Source organism: Drosophila albomicans, chromosome 3 (assembly GCF_009650485.2).
Source record: "Drosophila albomicans strain 15112-1751.03 chromosome 3, ASM965048v2, whole genome shotgun sequence".
Classification (NCBI taxonomy): Eukaryota; Metazoa; Arthropoda; class Insecta; order Diptera; family Drosophilidae; genus Drosophila; species Drosophila albomicans.
In genome coordinates, this window is record NC_047629.2 from 21265393 (window position 1) to 21289537 (window position 24145).

The following is a 24145-nucleotide window of genomic DNA, read 5'->3' on the forward strand; positions in this document are numbered from 1 at the left end:
GCAAGCAAAACAAGCCGCAACAAGATCGCAAGCGAATGATGATCATGATGATGATGATGATGATGATGATGAATGATGACGTCGCTGTTGGCTTCCAGTTACGGCCAAAGCTTTGGCTGGAACGTTTCGTTGCTTTTTTTTCGTACTCAGTTTTTGGTCGAAACTGAAACTTGACTTGAAAGCGCGCTACGAAATTTCAGTCGTTGTGAGCAACTCGTGCGCGTTGGACGTGTTTCATTTTTTCTCTCCCTCAACGTGAACAACAACAAGAAAAACATATAAAAGGGCAACTGCAAACTGCAACCAACCCGAACCCCCCGAACGAGCAACGAGGCAACCAGCCAAGCAACGTGTAAGAAGCAACAGGCAACCGCAACAACAACAACCACAAGAACAACAAGAATAACAACAACATCAAGTGCTAAACTACCTAAAAACCTAACGAGAAATGCCATAAAAAAATATATATCATAAATAAGCCGCGTTTACGCTGTCGCTAACTTGGTCGTAACTAACATTTAAAGCCAAAAACTTCTTAATCCAGATGCGCGCCTAACGTTGTGATTGTAAATGCTATTTTTAAACAGCAGCAGCAACAACAATTGTGGTTGTTTTGATATGCCAAGTCGCAGTTATTTCAGCCATTCGCTTTGGCATGCCGTCGACGTCGTCGTCGTTGTTGTTCCCTACACGAGATTCGTGCGACTTGCGTGCTGTTCCAATTTCAACCACAAATTAGAGACACATATATTATATATACATATAATAGTATAGAATAATACTATATATCTCGACTCGTCTCTCAATTCAAAGTTAAACACGTGAACTTCGAGCTGTCGTGTGAACAAAGCAACGGCACAATCTAGCAAACAATCAACGACGACGACGACGAAGTCTTGGCCATTCATTGAGCCAGAGCCTAGGCTTGGATCTGGGTCTCAGTCGATGGCTTGGGCATGGCAAATACCAAAAGTCGCCGTGCGGGCGAACGGACGGGCGTAGTCTTAACAAATATTTAAAACGTATTTTGCATATTTGTTAGCCCATTACGTAATACCTGTTCTCTCTCCCCTCCCTCCCTCACTCTCTTCGCTTCGATACGTCGTATGCCGAAAACCGAAAGTTTTCTTGCTGTTTTGTTTGCTTCTGAATCTGGTTTTCAATTTGGTTAAAAGCTAAAGTTTTCTCTACGCTTCATCGTGAGGTTTTTCCCTCTAGTTGCACTTACGTCTCTAATGGTAATTGGCCGTAATGGATTGTAGCCTTTTACGAGCATATTATTTATGAAGAGACCCAAATGCCGAGGGAGTGAAGTAATGAGCAAAAATTAAAACTCGTATGAAACAATAGAACACACGTTGCGGCTGCGGCTGCGCTTTGGTGACGTCTAACGGCATAAATCAAATGACTGAAGACACAAACTTGAAGCGCAAAGTGTGCGTATATGTCTCGATGTGTGAGTGTTTATGTGTGTGTGTGTTGAGTATTCTCTTCTATTTGTGCACAGCAATAAATGCTGCCAAAAATAAAAATAAGAATAACAAAAAAAACGTTCGTGCGGCAACAATTCATAGGAAACGCGTCGTTAATGAACTGCCAGTTAGCTCAAGGCGTGTCCAAGTCATAAGTAGATAAATAACAGCTATATAGCGGATATAGCATATCACTCAGTCAGGGACAGGGACAGAGACAGGGACGATTGAAAAGCATACCTACCCATTAAATAGCTATTAGCCAACTCTGTGTACAGCACCAAAATAATGAAGCTATTTAATCGTATTCAAAGTATTTAAAAGTTGCGCATTAAATGATGAGAGACAATATAAAGAGAAGAGTTGTTTAGTGATGATTTTGTTGATTTTAGAATAGACGCTGTTACTAGTATTTAAGTTTTTTTTTCAATAATTTATTGTCTCATTTTGACTAGTCGAAATTTAATTCACTCTAGAACAGACTCTGTTAGTACTTCATAAGAAAGTATTTATAAGTCTTAAATGAAATGATCTAGTGTCTCATAATGTGCTAAAAATATAGGCTAGTTCTTCACATATAATTTATTCGGGTACAGACTCTTTAACTACTTTATAGGAAAGTACTTAAAAGTGGTTTATTTAATGATGTACTGTCTCATAGCTAAAGAGTGTAGTTTAGTGATAATTTCGGCAACTCTAAAATAATATTTAAAAATAAAGTGTTGTCTCATAATAAATGAGTAGTTTTGGAATGATTTCGGATTTCATATTAGCTTTTCAGTTTCTACTTTATAAGAAAGCTGTTAGAATTCACCCCAAAAGTAAAGTCGCAGAACACTTGAAGCTACAGTTTAATTGTGGCAACACTTAACTCAGTTTACGGCAGCAATTAAAGCACTTTTATCAATGGCATAATCCCAAAGAGTTTGGGGCTGCTTCAGCTGCCGTTGACAACGTGTCGCATAGTAGTGTACATTGTTTTGGATCACACTACTATTCAAATCATTCACAATTCAATGCCCATTTTGTGGCAAAAATCAAACTTGAAACCTCGCCCACGTTTAGAACGAGGCGTTGAACCACCGCAACAACAACAACAACAGCAACAGCAACCGCCATACACCACACCACACCACATCAAAAGTCAACTCCATGTGTGTGCGATGTGGGTGCCAACGATGATGACGATGACGACTGTGTGAATATCTTGTGTAGGTGTTGTGGCAAGGCGAATTTCGGACAGCAAATCGAATTGAAATATGTGTAAAAATGCCAACAACAACAGCAACAACAACAGCAAGAAAAGGAGAACCACCTACACAGTCAGTTCATGATATCGTTTGCAAAAACTTGGCCAGTTTCAGATACAGATTGCCTGATTTAGTGGCTGAATCTAAAAATTGAAAATATATTTTCTCAGCAGCTTACGTAATGTAATAGGCATGGCCCTAAAACTAAAACTGGGCGTGTACTATTTTTGTTGGTATTTTCGTATTGTTCGGGCTTAACAAGTCGCTTGAGTCACGTCAAAGATGTTAACAAACAACAACAGCAATAACAACGACAACAAGACTGCTAGCGAAAACTTTAACAACGGGGCAAACAAATGAGGCAACTAGCTAAACACTTTCATTGCCTGTTTGCACTCTTGACCAACTGTGCAAACCCGCGCATGGCCTCAGTCGGAGTTGAAGTTGAAGTCGTTGTTTGGAGTCAGAGTTGGGGCTTTAGCTGTACCCATTCCCATGACCTTGCCGAAAGTGCTGGCTTTGCTTGTCCCAGTAAATGACTCGATTTAGAACGCGTGCTCATTAGCTACAACTAATTACGGGCAGGTTCATTGCCAATGCCAATTGCAGGCAACAACAAATAATATGACATCAGCAGCAACAAATCTCACTTCAGATCAGTTCATTTCGTTTTCAGTTGATTTCAGTTGAGTTGTACATAAATCCATCTGATGTCGACCTTAACGCTTTTTCTATTGACCACATTACATGTGGAATGCACTTCCAGCTGTTATTTGTTGTTGCTGTAGTCAATTTTAATTTATGCAATGTGCACTACGCCATTTCATCTACTATAATAATATACCCTGTAAGCTGTAATCCAGCTTGGCTACATCATTAAATCAATGCTCTAAGCCATTTTTGTTTGTTTCAGATTAGCATCGAGTCGTCAGTTTTTATTTTTAAGCGCCATCCAAATATGCGCAACATGTATGTAGGTTTTTATGTAGCTTTATTGTTTCAGAATTTGCATAGTTTTTCCCATCTATGAAGCTAAATCCTTGAATTTTAATAACACATTTAGTTCAGCATGTTTTCTTTCAAATTTTCATAACAACAAAGTTGGCAGACAGCTTAAAATTTAAGCTGTTTAAGGAAGTGATTTCAATAGATGTTGAACAATTGCTGAGCAATTAAATTGCTGAGCAATTAAATGATGTCAATACCTGACTTGCATTAAATTGTTCTAATTAAATAATACACAGAGAAAAAACGTACTAAAATCAAAGATTATATTATATGATGAATCAAAATTATACGATGTCAAAACTGAACCTTGAAGATTGATTCTTAAATTAAGTTCAAAATTTCTACAAAAATTATAGATTGTCCATTTTTAAAAGTTAAGATTATATTCTTTTTCAAGAATGGTAAAATTTTATAATTGAACCAAAAAGGCCATATTAAAATCAAGATTAAGCATTCAATTACATGAAAATATTTAAGTAAATCCAAATTGAGACTTTTCTATATTATAACATTGAAAATAAGTAAACAACTGCTTGTAAGAAGCATCAACAAATCGTAATGCAGGGTATCTTCTAGTCAATTACTAGCAATTCAGCACATTTCTGCTTATTTTCAATCACAACTCAGCGCACAACTTGTCGCGTCTCTATGGAAGATGTGTGATGTCATCATCCAAAAAAAAAAAGTAAACACGTTAAATAAAGTGTTTCTCAATGTGCACACAATAAAACAATTTTGGATATTTGAAATGTGATCTCTGAAATGATATATGTGCTGTTGCTGCTGCTGTGACTGCTGCTGTGGCTTAACTGGGCGCTCTAACTTAACCGGATTTCCGATAATTAAGGCCTTTGCACTTTTGACGCCTCGTTGTCTTGTGCCAAAATGCAAATGTCTCTGGCCGAGAAACAACGAGAGTGGGAGAGAGGGAGGTAGGGAGGTAAGGAGCGACCACTAAAACGACCGCAATGTTGTTTTTGGCAACGTTTGCTAATCGACATATCAAGCAGCCAATTAGCGTGTGTGCAAGTGGCTTTCAATTTGTTGGCTAAATAAAATTCCTGCGGTAAAAGTGAGTGAAATTGTCCAAACACAACGCACACACAAACGCACAACAATGATCGAATGCGACAAGAGACAATTGCAACAATTGTGGCATTTTAGTGAAGTGAATTTGTGCTGCTTGAGCTTCCCACATTTCCGAGAGAGAGAGACACCCACCCAGGCAGCCAGCTAGCCAGCTAGCAGCCAGTCAAGAGCAGCCCCCAGTCTGCCCAGTTGGCCAAAACAATTGTTGTCTATGGGCTGTAAGCAGAAACCTTGACGGCCTTCTAAAGTCGCTCGACGTGCTGTTGTTGTGAAAGACTTACAGTTTCCTACGCTGCTGCAAAACACACACAACGTCACACACACACAAACACACAGACACCGATAGCGAGTGTGAGTATCTCTAACTCTGCCCACCGCATTGAGAGATCGCAAAAGTTTTGTGTTTTTGCGGCGAAATTCCAAACTAAGTGAATTTTTTCTCATTTTTTGTGTGCGTTGCTGTTGTTGTTGTCGTTTTTGTTTTTGTATTTTTACATTATTTTTATTGTCAGACTCTTTTTTTTCAATTTTCCTTTTGGCTCGCTTCGTTTCGGGCTTGGAACGAACGGTTGGAAACCAGTTTTTCTATAGCCAGATTCAGATTCGCATGCCCACATTTTTGTTGCTGCTGCTCTTTTTGTTGTTGTTATTGTTGTTGTTGCTGGAGAGTCGAGCTTTAAGCTCCGAGTTGTGGGCATGACGTCATTGTTTTTGCACTCGCCAGTTAGCTGGTTGTTTGTTTTGGCCCAGAGCAAGTGGCTCCAAAGTGGCAGCCACTCAGTTCGCATTGGGCAATGATCGCGTGCGTTCGGAAATCGAAATCGAAATCGCAACGAATCGCGTTTCTCAATTAACAACTTAATAGAATTTTTTGCTTCTTTTTTTTGTCGTTGTTTGTCTGCTATTTCTCGTTTGGCTGACAGTCTTGAAACGAATTGAATGAAACCATGAAACAATTGCCAGCCATATAGCTGCATAAAACTGAGGCAACTGAGACAACAACTACGGAAAGTGCAACACAGAAAGTGAAGTGGAGTGAAGTGAAGACAAGTGACAAGTGGCAGTGGCAAGCTGGCCACAATGGACGTCAAAGATATCAAGGGCGCCAAGGTGACGCACGCGGGTCTGCTCAAGCACAACACCGATGGCAGCACCGAGACCCAAAAGATCACACATGCCGGATTGGTGGCACGCAGTCCCGAGGGCACCGCCGCCAAGGGCATGAACATACGCGGCAACGAGGATCTGTGGGTGGAGATCCAGGCGAACACATTTCGCAATTGGGTCAACGAGCATCTGCGCGAAACGGGCATGCAGGTGAGTGTGATAAAACAAGACGAAGACGGGGGAGAAAGATGCGGAAAAGCGAGACTTACGCAAGCGTTCGTTGAAGCGCAACGCGCTTGGTTACTCAGTCAATGGGTCGGGCATTGTCAGTAGAACTATTTATCAACTATCAATTACACGCATATATAAATACATTAGATCGAACATATTAGATCAGCGCTTCGAGCAGGGCCTGGGAACATTCCAAACGGCATTTCCACGCTTCAACAGGTGGCTGCATTTGTCACAACCATTAACTACGTTTATGTGCATATATGTGTGTGTGTGTGTGTGTGCGTGTTCTTCCGCGAGCTAAAGGTGACCTTAAATGGTCTCACACCACCCCGTTTATTTTGAGGCATAAAACTCTCGACTCAGAGACGCCGCCCACACACACACACGGCGTATACGCAACGCCCACGTCGACTTCAATGGCAAAGCAACTCGCAACACTCGAAGGCGATTTGAATATACGTATGTATATAGCGATGTATTATGAATGCGTCGGTCAATAATTACAAATTACATGCTGTGATTGCGATGGCAATTGCTCGATTGCCTCTCAAGTGTAGCATGCATTTCATTTGTCAATTTTCGAAAGCCAGTCTCGAGTTTATTTTCGAATCGCCTTTACGGATTTTCTCACACCGAACTGGCCTGACCATATTTGGGCGCTTGAATGCCAAGGCCGTCACAAAACGCAAACGCAGCTCACTAAATATAAATAAATACAAAATACAAAATGTATAAAAATGAAAACAAAAACAGCATCAGCCGAAGCTCATTTAGCAGTACTAAGAAAACAAAAACACCACATACAAAAAAAGCCAACGGCAGGCCAGACTTTTGTATTCAAGTTTTGTGCATAAATTTTTGACAAGTCAACAAACAAAAATGAGAGATGACACAGGGAACTGAGGCAAGGCCGTAGACCCTCCAAAATGGGCAGAGTTCGTATGTTTATGTATATGGATTTGTGTGTGACGACGAGTCAAGTTGTAAACTGCGCTAATTGAGCAGCAAACCCCAATGACAATATATTATATAGAAGTATATAACCTGGCTGCTATATTTAGGTCAAAATGCCAAATTGAGAGCGCCAAGTGTGCATTTTATATTCTAGCTTACGCGTATTATGGCTAATGAAATTGCAATCAACATTGTGTGACATATTGTCATGCTAAAACGAAACCAAAAAAAAAACAAATGTTGAAGCAAAAAACAAGCAACGAGAAGCTATGAGAGAAATACCACAAGTTAAATACACTTTCCTTGAATTCTTAATTCATTTTTATTCAATAGAAATTTTAATTGAATTCTTGTTTTAAAAAATGTATAATGCTTGACACTTAAACTTAGCAATTTGTTAATATACAAAAAAAGAATAAAAAAAAATGTCTGTTATAATACGGTATTATGTTGGATTATAACACAAAAATATTTTGTCAAGAAACAAATACAATGATATAACAATACGATCTTTAAAGCCTTCTTAATTCCGGAAAGGTGAATTTAATTGGCAACATGTGTTAAATAGAGATTATTTCAATGGTTTAACACTTGAATATATAAAAAAACAAAAAAAAGAAAAAACATTTATTAAACTAAAATGAGTTAATTGCTTTAATACATACGTAAATTTAAATTAAATTCATGTATTATCCAGAACAGATGATATTGAATAAAAGAGATTTTTACAATGGTACATTCAATAAAAGGTCTTTTTTGACAGTTAATTATTTGGAGTTTACAAATATTCCCCTTAATACGCAATTATTAGAATTAGGATAGTAAACAGGGCAATTGTGAGCAATTCACGCATATTCCATATGGAATAAAATGAATTTAACATTTCTCAACTTGAGCTGTTATGGCAACAGCATCCATTGTGAACACAGGACAATTGTTAGGCGAGCACAAATAATATCTTTCACATGTTCGTATGTTTATGATATATGCGAACTTATAAGATAAGAATTTCGTATGACAGCAGACAATTGGAATTTATGAGAGAGCACATTGATATTACATACTTATCTCCCATGTGCGTGTGAGAGTGTGTGTGCGTGTGTTTGTGTGTGTGTGTGTGTGCAGACATATCGTAAAAAAGTCAAGAGACTTGCAAATTTAAAGGTTATGCGCACATGACAAGAACAACAACAGCAACAACAATAACAATAATAACGCCCCCAACTGTAGTGTGTAGAATGAATGTATGTGCTTGTTATAGGAAGAGAGAGAAGCAGCAGCAGCAACAACAATGTGCGAGATTTTTATGGGCATCCAGTGAATATTTTCTATGGGCACGGAACAGAAAAACAAACAGCCAAAGACACGCGATTGTCTGGCCCGGCTTCTGCGTCTGCTTCAGCATCAGCTTCAGCTTCGGCTTCGGCTTGCTGACAGCTCAAGATAAAAAGCTTTATGTCAAATGCTAAAATTGCAAAGACGCATGCGGAGAAAGCCAAGCCATAGTACGAGTACTCGCACTACACTAGAGACAGCATCAGCTCCAACTTGAGCTCCAGCTACAGCTCCAGCTGTTTGCTGTTGCCGTGTGAGAGAGTGTGTCCAAGTCACTTGCCAGGCGGTTCACCTTCGCACGCTATACGCCCCAAAGTGGGGCACAGCAACAACAACACAAGCGAGCTCTTCTAGTTGTTATTTTTTTGTTATTTTGTTATTTTAGTTGTTATTGTTATTGTTGTAGTCTTTGCTGTTGATTGCCCATTATGAAAGTTGGCTGACAAGCAGCAGGCATGTAGCTACATTAGGGTAACATGCATACTTGGGCCCCAGACAATGCTAATTAACGCCCATTGAAAGCGGCCGCTGCCACTGCCGCCTTCTCCCCTCTTTCTATCTCCCACTCTCTCCCCATCGCAATTACTTGTAACAAATACGACAAAATAACTTACCGCATTTATTGTGTCAGGTGCACGATTGGGCGACGGACTTTTGCGATGGCACCTGCCTCTGTGCGCTTGTCGAGAGCCTGCAGACACGCCCCCTAAAGCCATCATGGAATCGCCGACCGGCGAATCAGCATCATTATCTCGAGAATGCAACGACAGCACTCAAATCCATTGAGGCGGATCACATCAAGCTGGTGAACATTGGCAACGTCGATATTGTCAATGGCAATGTTAAGCTGATTCTGGGACTCATCTGGTCGCTGATTGTCCGCTATCAGATTGGACGCAGCAAATTCCCGCCGCGCAAGCTCATGCTTGCCTGGCTGCAGGCGGCGTTGCCAGACTGCAAGATCACCAATCTGACAACCGATTGGAATAGCGGCGTCAATCTGGCAGCACTGCTCGACTACTGTCAGCCGGGATTGTTTCCGCACTGGCGTAGTCTGGATCCTAGTCAGAGTGTGCGCAACTGCACCAATACCATGAATCTGGCGCAGCGCGAATTCGGTGTGCCCAAGGTGCTGGAGCCGGAGTATCTGGCATCGCCTTGGCTGGATGAGTTGTCGGGCATGACGTATTTGTCGTACTTCATGAAGCCCGGCGGACCTGGTTACAACGCCACCATGCGTTGGGTCAACACGCAGGTCAAGGATCCCGTGAAAAACTTTACGGTATGTTAACTAATTACACAACAACACAAAATAACACAGATTTAAGGAATTTAATCACACCGATCACAACACAACGGCAAGCAGCCAATAACAGACGCTTAACAGCGGCGTAACTTTCGCTTAACATGAGTCACTTCCAGTGCAATAGAATGACGCTTCGAAATTCCATGGAACTTTCAGTTATGCGACATAGCAAACAGCTTTTGTCATTGCTTGTTGCCTGCTGCAATGCAAATATTTTTGCCATAGCGAGCAGCTTTTTAAAATCACTCGTCAGAATCAAATATGTAATTACTAATTACCATTATCAATTAATTTGATTAAAATTATAACAATTGCAAAGTTTTCTATAGAATTGCTCTGTTCATTTAAATAGACACAGCAAATACGCTAATGAATTGTTTATTAATCAAATAAGCGAGTGATTTGTACGTTATTGTTTAACGGGTTTTCTATGTATGCAGTCATAACATTGCAACAACATAAACAGATTTGAAAATGTCAAATACTAACAGCAATTACCAATATCGCCAGCAAGCTTAATGATTTATCGATTATCGATGCCTTTTTGCAGACCGATTGGAACGATGGACGCGTCTTTTGCGAGATTATTAAAGGACTGGGCGGATCTGCGCCCGCTCCAGACAAGCTGAGCACGGATCCCTTCCACTATGAGAACAACATACGCAAGGCAGTCGATGCTGGCGCCAAGCTCGGTGTGCAGCCCATTTTAACGGCGAAGGATATGGCGACACCGGAAGTGGAGCATCTGGGCATCATGGCATATGCGGCGCATCTGCAGTGGGTGACACCACGACCGCCGCTCTCCGACCTGGTCAACGTGTACTTGGAGAGCACATCCGGCCGAGTGGGCGAACCGGTAAGTGACATTCAGGGAGTCAGGGAGAGAGAACTGCATAAATGCTTAATACACATTTCACACGCAGACGCATTTCCGCATCGATGTGCTGTCGCGGGACATCAGCCTGAGCTCTGTGCGCTGTCACGTGGTGCCCCCTAGCGGACATCCCGGCCAGCCGGTGCGCCTCAATCCCCATGGCGAGGGTGTCTATGTGCCGGAACGCTATGGTATGCACGAAATTGTTGTGGAAATTGGCGAGGACACTCTGGGTGGACACTTTTTCCGTGTGCTACCGCGACTTATGCAAGTGGCACCGCCGGGCATGGCGCCCTGTGCTCTGGGCAGCCTCGTCGAGGTGCTGGTGAATGCCACTGGTGCACCCAAAACAGAGGATATTCTGGTCACGGCAGTCTCGCCCACGGGCATCTCGCACAATTGCCCGCTGAAAAAGATCGACGAGGGACACAGTGCCATATTTAAGCCGGACGAGGCGGGCATCTGGGAGATAGCCATTACGTATCAGGGACGACATATTCAAGGCGGCCCCTTCACCTGTGCCGTCTTCGATTCCTCGGGAGTCTCAGTGCATGGCCTCGATGGCGCCATGCCACTGCGTGCCCATACCTTTGAGGTGGATGCACGCGGCGTAGGCGTCAACGGAGAATTGCATGTGGATATTGTGCATGACAAGCACTCGCTTGTCTGTTCCGTTGAGAAGATCGTGGAGAACAAGTATAGGGTGACATTTATGCCGCGCCAGAATGGCAAATATCGTGTCTACATCTACTTCAATGGCTACGATGTCAAGGGATCGCCATTTATGTGAGTTGAAGTGAATTTATTTTTTTGCTCCTAGCTAATTCTCTTGTTTTGCTCTGCAGCATGCGCGTGGGCACCAAGGGACGTTCGGGCAAGACACGCAACAGCCCGTTGCATGAAAGCAAACATCGCTCCGAGAGTCCCTCCATGCACTTTATATCCACGACGAACTCACGCCACAACGATTATCGCAACGAGTCACTGTCCCGTCGTCAGCTGCACAGTCACAACACGGCAGAGCGGACGAGTAGCTATTCACCGCAGTATTCACCCAAGCTGGACACAACCGATTACCACACGTCCAGCTCCAGGTACTACAAGCGGGAGAGCGAGGTAAGTGTGCAAATCGCATGGCTTTTCATTGTTTTTGTTGCATGCAGCACGGGGCTACTTTGTTAACGCTTTTTGCACTCGACTCAAAACAGCAGCACATCAAAATTGACCAATGTTTTTAACGACTAACACCACTAATACAACATGTCAATGTCCTTGCTCCCCTTGACACACACAAAACACACTTCAAAATTGCCTTCGACAGGAGAACCACGCGTCCCCCACACCACCGCTGCCTCCCACATCGAGTGGCTCGCCCACTGTGAAGTATTTGAACTCTGCCGATCTGTACACGGAAACAGCGGGCACCCGCCGCGATTCGAAGACCTCGAACAGCAGCTCGACCAAGAACGATTACTACTACGACAAGGAGAATGAGCTGTACAGCCAACGGCGTATGAGCACCAAGCCCAAGCTAGCGGCGCCACGTGAGGAACGAGAGCAAATCAACAGTAACAGCAACTACAGCAGCACCAGCAGCTATCAACGACACCAGCAGCTGACTAGCTCGCTGAGTCCAATACCTAGTCCCACACTGAATGTAACTAAATTTTGTATTGCTTGCCAAACCAAATCCTTCCAATTCGTTTGCTAATTATGTGTTTTAGAATGTGATTGAACCCACAATTTGTTACTAATCTCGTTTGTAATTTATTATTACTTTAGACGCGCTCGAGTGAAATGCACTCGCACAGTCCGCTGACTATCAAGACGTCCAATCAGTACGAGAGCTCCACTCGCAACATTACCAACAGTCCAAGACACGCCTCCGCCTCGCCGGTGCAGCGTTACTCTCCGAATAGTGCCTACATCACCACAGCCACACATCGCATTGGTAGCCCGGTGACCAACACCCTCAACAAGGTAAATTCAGTTGATTCAAAGATCCCCAACAAACTCTTACCAACTTGTTATTGTTCTGGTTTTAGAATGGCTACGAATCGCGCACTGTGGAAAAGTCATCGACGTACAAATCCACCTCGAACTATGTCACGGACTCGAATGTGCGAGCTAGTCCCTCGCTATATGGCACCACAGAGCGCATGCGTCGCATTGGCTCGCCGGAGCCACGCATTGATCACTCGTCCAATGTGCGTGTGTCGTCGATGAAGCCGGCGTCGGCCCGGCGGGATAGCTGGGATGTCATCAATAAGACAAAGCATATGCTCTCGCACAATTCGCTTGAATCGTTGGCGAACATGACCGAGACGCAGCTGAGCACCGAACTTAACTATGCACGCCCCGATTTGGACAACGAGACACAGCGCAACACACAGTACAACAAGTTCGCCTTGCACAAGCAACAACAGCAGCAGCATCAGTCGGACTATCGACGCGATTCACCCGATGACGCAGAGCGCTACAAGTAATTACACCTAATCCTATGTAAGCCTGCAACTAATCCCTTGTTTTGCAGACCCAGTGCCATCACAGTCAAGTCACACTCGAACAACACTTATACGGACAGGTCTGGCGGCTACACTAAGACCGTCAAGGAGTCCAGCGAGCATGTGGTCACCGAAAGCAACGGACACAGTCCACAGACTGGCGCCGGCTATGGCTACAGCTCGCTTTCGCGTTTTCGACCCATAGACAATAATGCGACCGGTGCTAGAGCCATTCGGGTGCAGGATATTCCCAATGGTTCCATTGGACGACCCGTTGAATTTGAAATCGATGGCTCCAAGGCCGGCTCGGGCAATCTGGAAATACTTGTAAATGGCGGACGTGTCACTTCCTCGGTTCGTTCCCTGGGCGGACAACGTTTCATTGCCAGCTTTACGCCACATGAACATGGAACCCACACCGTTCAGATCACCTTCAATGGTGAAACGGTACCAGGTGAGCATCAGTTTCGGTATCTTAACTATTTTTAAGCAGGAAATCGAATGTGACGCAATGAATGCCACAGATTGTGGGTGTATCTCTGTCTATATACGGTGCAACCATAATGTGCGGCATTCTTTGGCTGATCTTCAAACTAAATTGGGCATGACAAGTTCGGATTCTCAGGTGTTGTTGCTATACTGATCGACTTGTTCAATGTGAACGAAGTTTGTTGTACTGTAGATACAGATTGGGCTTTAAGAGTTACGACAGCTGCAATAAGAACTTGTAAACTTAAAAGCTGTGTGAAACCATTCTTGGTTTTTTATTGTTTCCAATTTTAGAATATAAAATTATGCCTGTGAAATTTACTTGTTTTACCGTAGAATTCATATATTTTATTTGTTCATCAGCGAAACCTTAGATTCGAATCTTAATTCATTTTCTTTCAATTTTGATGACACAAGCATTTTTATTTTCATTCAGAAAAGTATGGTTTAATTATCATTTCTTGAATAGGTTGCTTAGATTATCTGTGTAAGATTGTGTATTTCATGACTCACACTGCTGTTTATCAGAAATAATTTTTTGTGCTTTTGTGAATTAAATCGAGGCACAGCATTCATTCTTATTCTTAATGGCTGGTCGTAAATTGTAATATCGAATTATTTTAGAAGTCGATTTATAGTTTAGAAGCCTTCTCAATTATACGTTTCTATATTTTCATTAAAAATATCATATATAAAACTATAGATTATGTGTGGAAAATGATGTGCATATTATATATTGCTGATTCTCGTAAATCTGCATTAATATTCTCATATAAAATTGCTTCATTTGCCTTTTCAAGTATAAAAATGAGCAATTTTTGTAATTTGTTGTAAATAAAAATAGGTCTTATATTTTTCTAAACTGTGCCTGAAGGATGAATTATTATGCTGTGAATTAATACATATTAAGCTATGAATTATTATGCTGTAACTTAATATTAAGCTACGCCAAATTCTTAATAGAAATTTGAATTTTGTAGTTGGCATTTGTAGCAGTGGGTTAGTAATTAAGACTATCTTCTCTCTATAAATTCGCCCAAGTTTAAGCACAACTGAACCACTGTGCGGCGAATTCGATAACTACGCTCGCGAGAGACGGAGAGAACATTGGCAAATGCCTTGATCGAACTCTCGCTCTGTCGCTCTCACACCAAGCGTCGATCACTTGTTGCGCTGCTCACCTGCGCTCACCTGTGCCGCAATCGCTCTGCTCTTTTACGCTCCGCCGCGCTCTGAGCTGAGCCGCAATGGACGCGCAGTGAGCGCGACCTGCTGGACAAGTTTTGGGTGTTGTGGCTGGGAGACGCGTTGGCAGAGATCAGTCACAGCTCGCGTTTGAAACGAAACTGACACGTCGACGGAACCGCAGCCCGATAACTGCGGATCGCAACGGTTAAAGCCAAGAAAAATCTTAGCAATACAAGAAAAAAAGAAGCAAAAGAAGAGAAATACTATTTGTGTGATTGTGCGAAATGTAAAAGAATCGTTTGTAATCAAACAGAAGCCACAAAAAAGGCATTGGCAACGGTATTAGCTGCAAATCCAAAAGAATTTACCCAAAAAAAAAAAAATAACGACAAAGAAAAAAACACGGGAGAAAAAAAAAACAAGCAAACCAAGAGTTTTGTGGAATGTGTAGCGATTCGAAAAGATTTTTCGTATGAGATTTCTATGGCTAAAGAAATATGCTAATATCCAAATGCGGACGTCGTGTTCCCGTTCCCTTTGCCGCTGCCGTCGCCGTCGTCGCTGTCGCCAACAATGCTGCCCCCTTCATCGCATTTGGGTCTCTTGATTTCGTGTGTGTGTATGTGTGTGCGTGTGTATTGGGGCGCGCGCTACGTACAAGAAAAAAAATATATAAAAACCAGTTTAATGAACCTTTAAGCTGAAATATTTTCAATGGGACTCGACAGCTGCTTGAATTTGGCTTAAAGGTTGAGCTCAGCTCAGCGCAACGCGTGTGGAAAAGTGTCGCCTTTTGCACGATTTTCAATTTTCGTAGTTTTCCCATTTCCATTTCCATTTTTATTGAACAACAAACATTGTGTGGCAGCCATTTTGTAGTGTGTTGAGTGTATAGCTTGCAACATGCAGCCGCAATTTAGCTCATTTATTGGCCAAGTTAAAGGCCCCCTTATGGCGACGCTGTGCAAGCGCACACAATCGAGCGACAGACAGGCACAGTTCCAACATAGATACACACCACATACACACACACACACACACACAGAGCTGAGAAGGGAAGTGGTCTGCATTTTTTTGTGTTGCCGTTTGCTTTGCAATTTTCAATCTGCTGTCGTCTGTTGGTTTTTCCTGCACTGCGCTACGTTTTTTTGTATGTATTTTGTGTGTAGAGTATATGGTTCAAGGCGCACTTGTTGCATGCCTTTGTTTGAGGCTGCTGCTACACAAGGAAGTGGCACGCCCTGAGATACGCGCAAAATATAGCTGAGGTTGCAGCTCGAAACCCGTTGGGATAGGTTGTCAGCCAGGTTGCTGTTGCTGTGGCACAGGTACACAACTGCTAAAAACGGCAGGTAGCATGAGGCAAGGGCGTGCCTCAGGTATTTCTCAGCACAGATCAGATCAGTCGCAAGCAGATTGCAATTTCTACAGCCAACGTGGCTTGACGTCCACTTACTTTCCCAAAGACGACTTGACACATGCAGCAAGCAGCAGCAATAACAACAACAACTTCAGAAACAACAACAAATATGTATGTGAGCGAACATTTCGTTTTCATTTTTGTTTTGTTGCTCGACGTTTAATGAGCAGCTGCCACACCCCGTTTTTTTTAAAGTCCGCCCCGCGAAACTGTAAACAGAGAAAGAGCTCTCCGCTCAGCTTTTACCCGCTCGCTTATGGCCATTTCCGTTGCCAACATATTGGCATACACATGCCCAACAAATTTCTCAGCTCTCCACTCCCCTCCCTTCGGCACAGTATTCTGTGATTTTATGAGCCGCACACATAAAGTGAAATTTTTTTGGCAGCAGCGTTCGCATACTGGTTTTTTATGCGACGGTGGCAGCAGCAGCATAAGAAGACAGCACAATTTATAAAACAAATGATAAATTACACAAATGATTGCGACGCGTCGGAAAATGTTGAAAAACGCGATAAAAACGTGCGCGATTCGTGACTTTTGTGCAACTCCGTCGAGCGGCGCACTCTTAAACGCTGTTCTAAAATTGTTTATTGTTTTTCTTTGGTTGAAATTCGCAAATAGCAGCATTTAATACGAAAGCATAACAACAACAAAAACAACACAAAATATAAATAAATATACACCGAGTATTATTAAATAAAAATATAACAAGTCGCTGACATAATCGCAGCAAGTTTAACAACAATTATATTTTTCAAGTGCTTCAAGTTCAGACGTGCCGCCGACAACAATTGTGAATTGATATACAAAAGAAAAAGGTCCAATCACGCGTTTTCAGACACCAACAACGACAACGACAACAATATCTTGCACTGCTCCAACAACAATATCAAACGCTACCAACACCATCCAACCAATCAAACGCAACGTCAGCAAAGCTCCCAACAGACGCCACAAAACGTAAATCTCTTCTCTCTTACATAAAAACAACGAAAACAATCTATATTCATGTACAGGTCAAACGGCATTCAAAAGAAATTGTAGATTTTGCATATTTGTTGTGATTAATATGAGACGCTGGCTTTTATAGTTAGGCCGCACTGTAGTTGTAACGGTCGCCTGTCAGACATTTCTGACTATGAATTTTTGTATTTTGCTGCCGCGGCGGCTGCTGCGGCGGCGACAGCTGTTGGCCATCTAACGGTTGCATGCCGCAGTCACGTAACCGATTTGGCTATACGCACACCACGAGATACTCTCAACAACAGCAACAGCCACAACAACAACAACAAGAGAACACACTTAGGCATATGCATATTGAATAACAGCATTCTATTCGTAACTGCACTTGTTCTACGGTCGCATGCCGGAAAAGTTGATCGCTGCCAGCGACAGCAACTGGCAACTGGCATCAGCAACAACTGCAGCGACAACCACTTGCAACTTGCCGCTTATCAAGACAGCTCTCGTTGGAGAGAAAACCGGCCATGGCCAGCAATGAATTCCAACGAATTTTAAATACACTCAACAGCTGTGGAGTTTGATTTATATCAGAACTTATGAAACTTTAATTTTCAGAAGAAAACGAAGGCAATTTATAGCTTAATCTTTATCTAAGTAGTCGCAGAACTATTAATAAGAAATATAATCGTTATACGCTCAAAAGCTATATTTATAGAATTGTGTAGAACTTGTGAAACTTTAATTTGCAAAGAAAACCTGAGTCGATTTATAGCTTTATCTTTCTACACTCAATAGATCTAAGTCGTGATCGAATTGTGGTAAAGCTTTTAAAACGTGAACATAATTAAAGGCCTATTGAATTTATTAATCAATAATATGTCTATACGAATCTATAAACAATAATATAATATATGTACACTAAAAAAATTCAAAGATCGACTTAAAGCAGAACTATTTAAATATAAGTTTTGTAGAAAGAAAACTAAGACAATTTAGAGCTTAATCTCTAAACAAATCAACAGCTGCAGAGAAAGAAATATAACAAAAACTTTAAAAGAAAATCCAAGACAATTTATAGCTTAAACTGATAAATTGCTCAAATTATAGAATATAGAGTAGCACGCAATTTTTAAGCGTTCATTTAATTGTGCAATTGGTGCATCAAATTGAGAGATGATAACCTGATTACAATTTAACTAACTCATTACTAAAAGTAGCACATAAGCTACAGTTGAGAATGTGGAACTCTGAGATACTTTTGAAGACATTTATTTTATACTGTTACTCGGAGATACTTTTGAAAACATTTTATTCTGCTACTCTGAGATAATTTTGTGCACATTTAATTGTAATTTGTAACTTGGCAAGCAAAGCTTTCTTCAGTTTATTAACATTATTGTTGACTTTAATTTCTAGTTTTCGTGCCAAATTCACATGAAACTTCTCTAAAAAATTTACATATTTATTACATACTTATTTTTGAAATGAGTTGAAGTTGGGGTGCAGCTGAATTTTAATAATTTTACGATTAATTATAAAGTGTTTGTCAGACCAAATTAAAATATACGTTATCAATGAGAACTACGTAGCGATGACTTCAGCATAATAATATCTGATGGTATCTCAAGTTTCTTGAGAAGATCTTCAGCATGTTTGCAACTTTCATTTATTTATTAATTTATTTAATACATAGAAAGTGCCACAAGTTACAATTTAAAGATGAAACTTGTTTTTTGTTGACGGAATGCTGGCAAAAATCTCTAATTGATGTCATGCTTCAAACTGTTTTGATATTAGGAGAAAGATAGAAGTATAGTTTTTTTGCTGGCGTTACAAATGTTACTATTATTTCGAGCGACCCCATTGAAGCAGTTAATCATTTGCTCTATCTGCACCGTTAGTTGGCAATGCAAACGAGAGCTCAGGTGGATGACCAGGTGTCTGCCAGTGCTTAGCATGTGACTCTTAGACCTTTATTTATGAGCTCAAAGGTGACCGAGAAACGGTGTTTAGAGCCAACTCCACTTTAAAGTCATACAGTTAAGTAATGACTTTCAGATATTACGTATACGCAACAGTATGCACAGGTTGGTTGACTAGAGGCCAAGTTTATTGCCTGATTACAGTCTCATTGGCACAGCAGCTGCAGCACATTATGTACGATGTGCGTCTGCCGCTAATCGGCCCTGTGGCTTTCCAGTATCCTGGTTGCCAAATGTGTTGCATTGACTGCAGAGAACGCCGCATGGTGTGCTTAATTTCTGCTTAATCGGGCTGTGGTGTGTGTTGATTGTTTGTTATCAATTTTCGCCAGCTAAACGTAAACATGTTTGGCCATAATTTGCTATACTATCTGCTATGACTATACGAGTGGTCGAGCATAAAGCAAGCATAGTCAATACAGTCATAATTCTCTCTATATACAGACATAAACTTATCAACACAAATACATAGAATGCAGCTTACACTTTTGCTTATAGTCACTGTATTGGTAAGCGCAGCCTAAATTGGGTTTAAAATGAAAAGCTATTCAATGTTCTTGCTATAGAGTTGCCTGCCAATCAGCTCTGGCAGAGCGTTGCCTGCTGCTGATTCCCGTTCCAAACTGAACATCACGCAGTTGAAAACCTTCTCCATATCGCATAAAGCGAGACGCGAGGATGCTTCCAGAAAGGATATAGAAATGCCCATGGAATTCGATACACTGCATATGCCTTGCGATATGGATTCATTAAAGTTGGAAGTGCTTATGCCGTATATGCCCAATCATTGCATCTGGCTGTATAATCAGCGCTACCAGGATGAGAATTTTTATCGCTACTTCAAGCTTGCTCAACTCGAATCTTTCTTCTTTGGGCAATACTTTGAGCGCTACAGACGCTTCGAGGTGGATCAACATATCTTCTAGAATAAGAATATATATTTTTATTGACTTGCAATTGATGTCTTTTATGCTTAAACTAAGCGTTACCAAGATAGGAATTTCTACTTTTACCTCGCTCAACTCGAATCTTTCTTCTTTGGGCAATACTTTGAGCGTTACAGACGCTTCGAGGTGGATCAACATATCTTCTAGAATGAGAATATATATTTTTATTGACTTGCAATTGATGTCTTATATGCCTAAGACGATTCTTAGACGATGTCTTAGAGCGCTACAGACGATTCGAGTTGGACCAACATGTCTTTTAGTATAGCATTTGATTGAGCATATATATTTTTATTGACTTGCATATTAAATCGCTTAGCAATCGATGTCTTTCTTGTAGAGCGCTAAAAGTGTTTGGTGTTTCGTCAAAAGCGCTTTTGCGCAAGACATGAAGACAAAAAGTGCCAACTCAAATCGTGTTTTTCTTTATTTTTATGAACGACAACGCAACAGTTTGATTTTCCATTGAACTGAGTTGAGCTGTGCGCTCAGCAGTTGGGGAGCTGAAGCAATTTTCATGGAAATGCCATAAAAAGCGGCGGCAACAACGAAACGAGCGAGCGAGTGCTTAAAAGGAAAAGTGCAACAAAAGAGAAATGTGTGGAAAGTTGCAAACAAAAGTAAATGTTTGCAACGCTGTTGCCGCTGTTGCTGATGCTGATGCTGTTGCTGTTGTTGTTGCAGCAACAATGAAATCGAGTATAAAATCAATAATAACCCAACGAAAAAAAAAAAAACAGAAATAAGCAAACATTTAAAATTTAACGAGCATCGACTTGACTCGTAATTGCCAATGCAATTGCAAAAAATACCAAGTTCAATTCGCTTGTTGCAAGAGTCTTTGGCCGCCGCCTCTCAAGTAGCTTCACAAGCTCAATCTAAGCCTCATTTCTTAATGGTTTTGAGCTCGTTTCGTTTTGTTTCGTTTCGTTTTGCAACATTGTCAAAGCGGCAACGGCAACGACAACTCGACTTGAACTGGCTGCGGCCAATTAATGTGCTATAATCTGCTCTGCTTGATTGTCTTGTCTAAGCATTTGCAGCAACTCACCGTGCATATACATATTGTATGTATCTTATGCCCTCTCACAAATGCAGATACAGCTACGGCTTCAGTTAACAGCTACAGATACTACAGCAAAAGCAGCCACAGATACTTGGCTCAAGATACGCACTTGTAACTCGCAACGAGGCGGCACAGATTGCGAGTGCCGCAGCAATTGCGACAATTATAATGAGACGCAGCGGAAAACAATGCGAAATCCAACTGGAAACTGACGCTAACCTTGTCTTGTCTTGCAAGCGAGGGCTGTCATTGATATTTTAGGCAATCTACTTTCCTCCCATAATTTCTATGGTTAAGAGTTGTGCTCGAAATCATGCACAGTTTAATAAAGCAAACAACAGATTGGAATGCTGATCATTTTTAATGTATTTTCATTCATTTGAATGCTGTCAACAACATAGAAGAAACATCTTAAATTTAAACTCAATCCTTATATAATAGTTATCAAAAGATACAATGTTCATCGTTTTCTCCAGTGACACAAATTCCTTTCTTTATTATAACAATATTTTGGCTGAAAGAATTTGATGAACTATTTTATATGTAAATTAGTTAAAAAGTATTTAAAAATAATAAAAATCTACAAAAAAAAACTAGACTGTAATAGAAAAAAAGATTTGAATTTTCAAGCTTATTCAACTTCTTTCATTCTTAAATCTTTTCATTGATCAAATATGCCGAAAAAGTATTATATTAGGAAAAAGTTAACATTATTATACTTTGTTCCTAGAATGTCTTGAACTATTCTATTGGCATGTTAGTTGTTAAAATGCATCTAAGTGTAATAATATTGCTTTATTTTTCGTGCAACCCTCGTTGCGATTTGAGCTGCAGCTTTATCTTGTGTGCGTCAGATAACGCGCCCTCAGTGGGCTTTGGGGAATGGGAATGACAATGGGAAAGGGGAAAAGCAACATGAACATGGAGATTGTTGAATAAAATATCAAATTTCATATGATGCTATTGTTGACGATGGCTGAGCGCAAACTAACAGTTGAACCTTTTGTGTTTTTTGATTGATTGCAGGTTCACCGTGGCACGCTGAGATCATGTCATCACCCGGCCTAACCGCTCTGGGCGAATCCACACGCCTTGTGCCCGCCAATACGCCGGCGGTTTTTGAGATACTGCCGCCTCCTGGACAAAGCCTTAGCAAAGGCGAGTGCGTGGCAACGGTTCTGACCCCAAACAAGTCAAAGCTGAATGCCAGAGTCACCCATGAGGCGGCAAATGGTGCTGCACGCATTGAGTTCGTCCCCACCGAGGTGGGCACGCACATCATTGACGCGTCCATCAATGGCACTAAGATCGCTGGCGGCCCTTTGATAGCAAAGGTCTACGATGCCAGCCTGATCCAAGTGACCGAAGTGAACGGCGGCGTGGTGGGTCAGCCATGCCAGTTTCGTGTGGACGCCAGTGCGGCTGGTGAGGGACAGCTGGAGATATCCATAAATGAGGGCGAGGTGCCCAATCACGTTCAGGTCGTTGGCGGCGGTCGTTGTCTCGTCTCGTTCACCCCCGAACAGGCCAAGTCCCATTTGATTGACATCAAATTCAATGGCGAAACGGTGCGCGGCTGCCCCTTCGTCTGTGCCGTGGCGGATACCTCGCGTGTCCTCCTCAATCTGACCAATCTGGAGCTCATACCCGTTAATCGGCCCTCCTCGTTTCACATCACCGTCAGCGGCGGTGGCGCTGCCGAGCTAGCGGTCAGCGTACGCGGTCCGCACGGTGAGCTGCCGGTTCGCGTGACGGGCGATATACACGCCGGATTCACTGCCGAGTTCACGCCCACCAGCGTGGGTGGGCATTCGATCAACGTGGAGTACAATGGCTTTGCTGTGCAGGGGACTCCGTTCCTGGCCAAGTCATATGATGCCAGCAAGGTGGTCGTTGGTAGCGTCTCGCGTGGCACCATGGGACGTCCGGTGCAGTTCACCGTGGATGCGGGTGATGCCGGCGAGGGTAATCTCGAGATAACCATTGCGGCTAAGGGTCAGAATATACCCACGCAGGTGCATCCCCAGGGCAGTGCAAGGTGAGTTAAAGTGCAGCACCCAATACCATTTTGCATATTCATCTTCTCGTTCATTTTGTTGCAGATTCTCCGTGTCGTTTGTGCCAACGGAGTCGTGTGAGCACACCATCAATGTGTCGTTCAACAAGATGCCCGTGCCCGGCTGCCCCATAACGGTCAGCATAAGTGGCGGCGTCGCCGGGCCGCAGGTGTCGCTCGGCGGCCCTGGACCCGTGCATCAGTCCAATTCTTTTGTTATCAATCACAATGGCGGCCGTTTGGAAGACATTGAGGTCAACGTCGAAGGTATGTGAAATGGGCCAAGCACTGGTCTGAGTTGCTCCACTAACACCCCTCAAAAAAGAGAACAAGCAAAAGTAACAGCTATGTGTTATCTACGTTCCCTTCTCTCTGTCTCCTCCCCCTCGCTGAGTCATCTTGCATTGTCTCTCGCCTCTGTCTATGTCTCTGTGTGTGGTTTGTTTTGCATTCGCATTCGATTTTGGTTCAAGTTTAATGTAATTGTAATTTAATTGCTCGTTTGATAAATGTTAATTGTATGAGTATTCGATTGGCATCAGTATTGCACACACACACACACACACAAGTACACACACACACGTCACACTTGTATCTGTATCTATATTTGTATCTCTATCTGCATCTTTATACGTTTGCGCCTTAGCACAAGCAGATTTTCCCACACACTCGCATTTTCACACATTTCAGCACAATGTACGGAAATTGTTGTTGAAAACTCTCAAGCATGCCAATGCCCCCCGCTCCCTCTTCCTCCACCTCCTACTTTTCACTAGCACTAGACAACACCATTTCCACTTTCCATAGCCCCACTTCCCGCTGTCTCTCTCAACGTCACACGCTTGCACTGGAGCACATTGAGCACCCACTTGAGTGTGTAGCCGAAGCTCATTATTTA

At 42.1% G+C, this 24145-nt stretch overlaps 2 protein-coding genes across 8 annotated transcripts in view; both read left to right on the forward strand.

Annotated features, from left to right (window-relative positions):
• Positions 1 to 193: 193 nt before the first annotated feature.
• LOC117571256 (filamin-C) overlaps positions 194 to 24145 on the forward strand; it is a 30746-nt gene continuing 6794 nt past the window's right edge. Inside the window, exons 1-12 of one of the 6 annotated variants that reach the window (XM_034253317.2) lie at positions 194 to 352; positions 5743 to 6136; positions 9081 to 9731; positions 10306 to 10611; positions 10679 to 11415; positions 11475 to 11745; positions 11951 to 12286; positions 12412 to 12609; positions 12675 to 13111; positions 13163 to 13587; positions 22218 to 23229; positions 23294 to 23514. In XM_034253317.2, coding sequence (XP_034109208.1) covers positions 5900 to 6136; positions 9081 to 9731; positions 10306 to 10611; positions 10679 to 11415; positions 11475 to 11745; positions 11951 to 12286; positions 12412 to 12609; positions 12675 to 13111; positions 13163 to 13587; positions 22218 to 23229; positions 23294 to 23514 — 4831 coding nt within the window. In that variant the 5' untranslated portion in view covers positions 194 to 352; positions 5743 to 5899. Of the gene's footprint in view, positions 353 to 5742; positions 6137 to 9080; positions 9732 to 10305; positions 10612 to 10678; positions 11416 to 11474; positions 11746 to 11950; positions 12287 to 12411; positions 12610 to 12674; positions 13112 to 13162; positions 13588 to 14669; positions 15150 to 16748; positions 17194 to 22217; positions 23230 to 23293; positions 23515 to 24145 lie in introns of those variants that run through there. The other 5 variants (XM_034253310.2, XM_034253313.2, XM_052004163.1 and 2 more) reach the window with 5 other exon arrangements.
• On the forward strand, positions 19583 to 20309 carry LOC117571258 (uncharacterized). 2 transcript variants are annotated; one of them, XM_052004183.1, is made up of 3 exons: positions 19583 to 19687; positions 19745 to 20083; positions 20252 to 20309. In XM_052004183.1, the coding sequence occupies exons 1-3, from the start codon at positions 19652 to 19654 to the stop codon at positions 20270 to 20272; spliced, it is 396 nt and encodes a 131-aa protein (XP_051860143.1). In that variant the 5' UTR covers positions 19583 to 19651; the 3' UTR covers positions 20273 to 20309. The 2 variants fall into 2 exon arrangements, with proteins under 2 accessions (XP_051860143.1, XP_034109211.1); XM_034253320.2 differs by lacking the exon at positions 20252 to 20309 and having other exon boundaries at positions 19745 to 20139.